General features: G+C 42.3%; 1 protein-coding gene across 4 annotated transcripts in view; it reads right to left on the bottom strand.

The window, feature by feature from the left end:
• Window positions 1–6677, bottom strand: part of KDM1B (lysine demethylase 1B) — a 58439-nt gene that overhangs the window by 17863 nt on the left and 33899 nt on the right. For all 4 annotated transcript variants that reach the window (XM_028478461.2, XM_028478462.2, XM_024122064.3 and 1 more), the window contains 3 exons: window positions 3851–3978; window positions 2881–3012; window positions 2408–2482 (listed from right to left, as the gene is read on the bottom strand). In XM_028478461.2, the coding sequence (XP_028334262.1) occupies window positions 2408–2482; window positions 2881–3012; window positions 3851–3978 (335 nt within the window). The remainder of the gene's footprint in view (window positions 1–2407; window positions 2483–2880; window positions 3013–3850; window positions 3979–6677) is intronic.

Genomic DNA, 6677 nt, shown 5'->3' on the forward strand with positions numbered 1-6677 from the left:
GATGAATTGGGAGATTGGGATTGACATGTATACACTGATGTGTATAAAATAGATAATAAGAAAAAAAAGGAAAAAGAAATTTTTGGCTCCAGAACCGTGTTACCACTGTCACGATCAGGAGCCATTACTACGGCTACCAGCTCCAGAAACATGCCACCTACCGAACAAGCTGCACCAGCAAAAGGGATACCTCATGCCCTGGCTCTTGACTCCCAGGTAGTAAATGAGTGGAACCTGGGACGTCTAATGTTCCGGCTGTGGAAGAACCCAACACCTAGACCATTTTGCTTGGCCGCAAAGGCAGCAGAAGTGAAGCAAAAGCCATACCACACTTCCCAAATCTCATGCGAGTACATCTGACTGGCTGGACCCAAATCATATTTAGACCCTCAGCTGCAAGGGAGCCTGGGAAATGTGTGTGTGTGTATGTGTGTACTTTCCATCATATGTAGTACAGGATAACACAGTTGGATGAGAAAGGAGCTGAACACCAAGGACCATATCGACTGCTACCCTCATCAAAGATGTAGTCTATTGAAACCCCAACTCCAGGATCACAGGAAGTTCAGAGCTCTTGCTGTGATTTTGTCACTATTTTCTGCCACGTGAAAATTTTATAAAATATAAAACATGTTCTCTCTCCTCAATGTGGTTATAGATAATAGCTACCATGCAACAAAAAAAAAAAGAAAAAGAGGAACAATTACCCTCTTGGGTATATAAGACTGTAAGTAAATAAGATCTAGATGTTTTCTTTCTTTTTTTTTTTTTTTTAGATGTTTTCTTAATGACAAAAAAAAAAGCTTTCAGAAACACACAAACTCAGGTAAACAAATAGGCAAAAGATATAAACATACCCTGGTAAGGAACTAACGCTAGGTCTCAGTGGAAGCAGCCTAGACTGAATTACAGTTTGTTAAGTGTTTATCGGTGTGTGCTGTTGGGTTGGAGATCTTTCACTTATAAGCTGGGGAAGCTTTCAGTTGAAACTTTGTGATCTGTGCTGACTACTAAAAATAAACATATTTGCTTTCCTCATTTCAGAGCAGGCTTTGAATCACAGACTGAAACTATGTTCTAATTATTCTAAAGAGCCAGAATACAAAGAAAGAAAGCAAATATGCCTGGTCAGGGTCAGGCAGAGGGTGACCCAGCAGGGTAAGCACACCTAGTATGTTGTCCTGGATGCGAAGAGGAAAAGTCACAAAATACCAGAGGTTGAGCCACCAGCCGACTTCCAATTTTATAAGGTGATATAAAAAATTTTTTTACCACCAGGAAGGATATTAGATATTAGCCTGATTCTCACCTGGGGACTCACAGATAAGAACACTGCTGCCCAGTGGTTCTTAACTCTGGTCGCATGTTGGAATCACTTGGGAAGCTTTAAAAACACGACCAGACCAATTCAGCAAGAATCTCTGCAGGGTGAGGCTTGGCAACCTTTCTTTTTAAGCACCTCCCAGGTGATTCTAAGGTGCAGCCAGGATTGAGAAATACTGCTAGTCCAAAGTCTATATGACCAATACTCACTATCCAGCTAGTAAATGGCAGGAATAATATGAGGAACCATCCCCCTGGGCTCATACACTCTACCCCGTCTTTCCCATTTGACATGCAATCCTTCATTTCTGTATGAATATCAAGTACTGTGAAATATTTTTTTAGCTAGCTGAAAAGCATAAAACATAGCTAGTTTAGGAACTAATGATGGTTCATCAATTACACTTTTTGGTAATCACTTCAGACATAACTAAATTTAAATAAATCTATGGGGTTTATTAATCCCCCTCCACCCCCAACACTTTATTTTCCAACACTACAGAAATCTCAGTGTGATTTCATATATTACATTACAGCACCTTTCGCTGTCCGCCTACTAAAGCTGTTTACAAAAAATTCAAATGATATAAAAGTACTTCTGCCACTTTCAAGATAAAAATGCAGTGCTCTTGATCTGATTAAAAAAAAGTTTTCCAAGGTACAAAAACAAAAAACACCAACTTGGAAACCACTGAGTTACACAAAGTAAAACAGGTTTTTTAAACGCAGGACTTCTCAGAGCCTTTAATGTGCTCTTATTTAACCCTAAACTTAGACTGTAGGATATAATACTTTACAAACTAATTTGGCCAAAGTTTTCTTCTCTTGTCAACTCTCAGAACTAATGTACCATAGAACCCACTCTGAGAAACACTACTCAGAATTCCCTCTGCCATGAATCTATATAGTGTTTGAATAATTAAATCTGATTTGCATATCCACACACAACAAGTAGAGATACAGAGCTCTCCAGAGATCGAACAAGGCTCTGGGCAGATGGCCAAAGGCAAACTGCTTGGTGGAAAAGACTGGTCTCCCTGACGGCCAGGCCCCTGGCAGCACCTAGTGGAATCACAGCACTTACCTTCTGTGCTGTACACTCTGTCCCATCTGTAGTGGTAACTTGTACTTCATCTCCAGAATAATCAATACTCTGTACCTGCTCAAGAAAAGCAGTTATGAAAAACATAATGAGGGATGGAACCGTATGATTCAGGATCCTTTCCAATTCTCTTATTGTGGGAGTTTACATTTCCAAGGCTACGGGGAATCATTTCCTGGCATTCAGAGAACTAAACAACAGCTACTGCGACTTCAGGGAACTCTCACTCAGCCCCCTGATTATTAATGAAAATGCATCTCAGCCACTATCGTTTCCAAACAGCAGCAGCTACCTAATCGACAAGGATAATGTGACTGATCATAGTATCCAAAGTATTTGCAGACACTGGCTGAACATCAAAGCAGGCACCTGTCTCCTGTGTAATCCACATGCCCCAAACTTCACATTCTCCAAACACCACCAAACCAGAGCCTCCCGCCGCTGTGGATACTCACTGGAGATCTGAGCCGAATGTCCAGTCCGTCTGCCAGTCTTTCCAAGATGACGGAGTATCCAGGAGTGAGGAGGGTGTGGTCACCGGCAAACTGGGCAAAGAATTCATTGTGGTCCCAGGAGCGAGCAGACACCTGGGAAACATCGGGAGAGGCTGGGAAACGAGAGGTAGTGCAAACCCTGGAGCCTGCGCCTGAGGGACAAAAACAGGAGCCCCAGGGTGGGAAAGGCCACCTCAGGCCAGAGGGCAGAGGGTAGAACAGAAAGGTGGGGTGCGGGGGGCGGGGGCGTGAATAGATAAACCCAGGTGGATACCGCTGCCAGGGAAAGGAGATCTCTCAATAAAGCACAGGAGAGCTTATTTTAAAACAAAAGGTAGACATGATTTGGGCATGGGTACCACTCCCTGATAAAAATGAAAGGTGTATTATACACCAACAACCCTGGATAAGGAGAATTCCATGAGAGGAGAACTGCGTTCAATCAACTCCATATATAAATATGCCACCTAGATGTCTTCAACATGGAAATTCCATAGACGCTGAAACGCAGCGTGATTTTGGAAAAGTGTGATTCCAATTGCAAAGAATCACCAAATGGAAACATGAATTGTTGTCCCTGCCCGCCCCACCAAAGAGGATTATGAAGTGAGGGGTCATCCACAGAACCGCTATTCAATGTATAGCATATCCAAGTATCGAGATCACAGTTGGTGACATTAATTAGGCAAGCCCTCCTGTATTCAGGTTTACAGACTGGGTGTCTTCACAGGCATGATTTGAAGACAGGTTTCTCTTGCTTTAAAAGAATTTTTTTTCAAAACCACCGTGGGTTTCATATACTCTCAAGTCCTGGTGTTTGATCTTTTAAGCAGCAGACCCATTGTTCCCCGTTTATCCAGACCATCCCAGGCTAAATATCTCAATATATAAAACACACACATACACAGAAACAAGCGTCTTCAAAGCCCACCTGATGGAGGCTGCTGCCACAGGCATATTCCAGGTTGCCAAGATGGAACTGAAGGACTTCCTCCTCCAGCTCACTGAACTGGATTCCAGACTCCTTAATAAAAGCTTTGTAGATCTCCTCTATCTTTTCTGCCATGGGAATGGAGCAAAGCAGAAAGAAAACTTTAACATTATTCTCGAATTCCTTATCTTTTGCGTTCCACCTCCTTCAACCTGCAAGGCCCCAAACTTCTGAAGACCTTTCCCAGGTAAACTCAGGGGGAAAGAGTATCTGTCTTGATAAGGTTGGTTTCTCTCAGGAAGTAAGAGCTTATCTTAATGGGGAACAAAACTATGCAGGTTCTATGTCTTCAATCATGTTGCATTTCTGCTTAGTTGAGAAACTATTTCTTCTTTTGCTCAAGATAAAGGAAAAGTAACCCTTGCACATACAAAGACAGAGAGAGGATTCCCATTCCCTTTCTCGTCCTACTGCCATCACCTTCAAGTCAAGTTCTTATAACAGCTCACCTCAACTAAGAGACCTATCATAGACTGACTACTGGCTATCTTCTCTCCCAAACATTCCAAAAATTCCATCACGGACTTTCACCACGCCAGCCCTCTGGCTCAACACCTTTAATTACTGGTTCTCCATTGCCTATGTAATAAATTCCAAAAACCACAGCCAGACAGTGTTAGCACATTTTTAGCCTTTCCAGAGACAGCAAACACCACCCGTCCACACGCAGGCTCTGCTGCACCACTGCTCAATCTTTTCCTGGTAAATGCCAACCCTGCAAAGTCTGCTACTACCACGCCCCTCCCTGGAATGCCCTCCCCACCCCGGTCCCATCCATCCTTTACAGACCAGCATCACCTGGTCACTACCAGCCTCAGGAATCGCTCCTTGGTTATTAACCCCCAGCACTTATCTATCCCATTCACCTGGAACTTTCACCTACATATACACCGCCCCGTGACATCGTTCCAATGATGGTCTTAGATTCCTTTTTTAGAGGGGTGGGGGAAGGCTTGTGCCTGACACATTATAAGAATCTTAGCACAGGTTACTTCTTTATAACCTTCCCAGTGATGACAACCACCCAACAGATACATTGCAGTCTCAAAGCTTCTATAAAGTATTGTGCACATGCTTGACTAGAAACACAACTGAGTATCAGTTAACTTTTCTTTTTTTTGACAACTCATGGTTCTCATTAAAATGTTCCATTCTTATGCTAGACCGCAGTATGGGGATGTCTGTGGCACCTCTTTGCTAGGCTTTTGCCCCTAGACCACTGGGCTTTTTTCCACTTTTAATACCTTTTTGTAGCAATCCCATTCCCGCCTCCTGCTGTGTAGTTTCTATTTTCCTTTAGGTTTTGTAGAGGTGTGGGAAGAACCAAGACTGCTGAACAGTATAAACAGACTGAGAGAAGCCTTAGAGTGATTTCTACGTAAACAACATTTAAAAGCTTTAGTATATTTGCTTTGTGAAATTCACTCTAGCTGCTTAGTATTTATATTTTTGTCTTTTCAGCTAAATGCTAATAAGGTGAGAGCTCAGACAGCTGAGATACCGCTAGGCAGGCTCTAACCTCATGTAGAGATGCGTGCACTATTACTAAAGCTTTTCCAAAAATATACTAATAAGATGAAACAACTACTTACACAGTAAGTGGTGTTGATCCTCCCTTAATAACTTGTTTTAAGTAAAGCCAAGACAAAGCAATATTATTAACTTTTGTATTTGGTGGCCCTGAAAGAATCGTAAAGAAAAACCCCACCCAGCGACTATCACACATGTGCAAAAACACTAATCAGATTCTGAGAACATCCTGCAAGTCCGCCCAGTCGCTGTCTTCATTTCCAGAAAATTCAACAACTCACCACTTGGTCTGGACACCACATTTGGTTAAATGTTCCCTGTCAACCCCAGTAAGTTTCTAAAAATGTTCTGTTATGGTTTGTCAGTCAACACTTACTAAGGGCGATTAGAATGTGGGTTGGCCTCAGAGGCGAAGAATTGAGGTCGCGGTGGGGTGGGGGGGGGGTTGGCGGCGTGGGGCAGGCGGGGAGAGAGGGTAAAATGAGGAGACAGACAGTCCCTGCTCTTGAGAAATGTACCCCAAACAGAGACAGAGCGTATGCCAGGACGGAGACTTGAGACCCTCGCACAGAAACACATGGCTGAAGCAAATTAATACCCTGCCAATTGAATTCAAATACTCATACTGTAAGAAACTCCGACATGCTTCCAAGAATTACAAGTGAATACATTCAGGTCATGAAATTGTAGGTTAAATAAATATCAATTTAAGAAGCAATATAGTAAGATCTCAGCGGGCGCCCGCAGGGAAATGAGCTGTTACAGTCAGGTTTTCTAAAGGGTTGTGCTGAATACTGTTGTCCATTTAGTACCAAAGCCTAAAAACTTTGAATTAAAATTCTTAAATCATAATACAGAGTCTTGCATTCTTAAACAAAATATACTGGAAAAAAATCTTAACCTACTGTGCAGAAAAGAAAAAGAAAAGAAATCCTTTCACACAGGAACTCTTATCTAGAAGAGTCATTATGTGGTGGCTTGTTATTCACATAGAGCTTACCACATGCTTCCTTAAAAGTAAGCTCTTCTGGGAAATTGAAAATTAAACATTTAAATAAGTTTTTAAAACATTGGCTATTGTGTAAAGACTTGTGTGTGCGTGTGTGCACGCGCACACACACACACACACACACACACACGCATCTCAAGGTCCCTGAGGCAGTTCTGCTCCCCTCTGTGGAACAGTCGGTTCAAAAGGAACGCTCCTAAGGACTATTCTTTTTTTTTTTTTTTTTTT

Source organism: Physeter macrocephalus, chromosome 18 (assembly GCF_002837175.3).
Source record: "Physeter macrocephalus isolate SW-GA chromosome 18, ASM283717v5, whole genome shotgun sequence".
NCBI lineage: Eukaryota > Metazoa > Chordata > Mammalia > Artiodactyla > Physeteridae > Physeter > Physeter macrocephalus.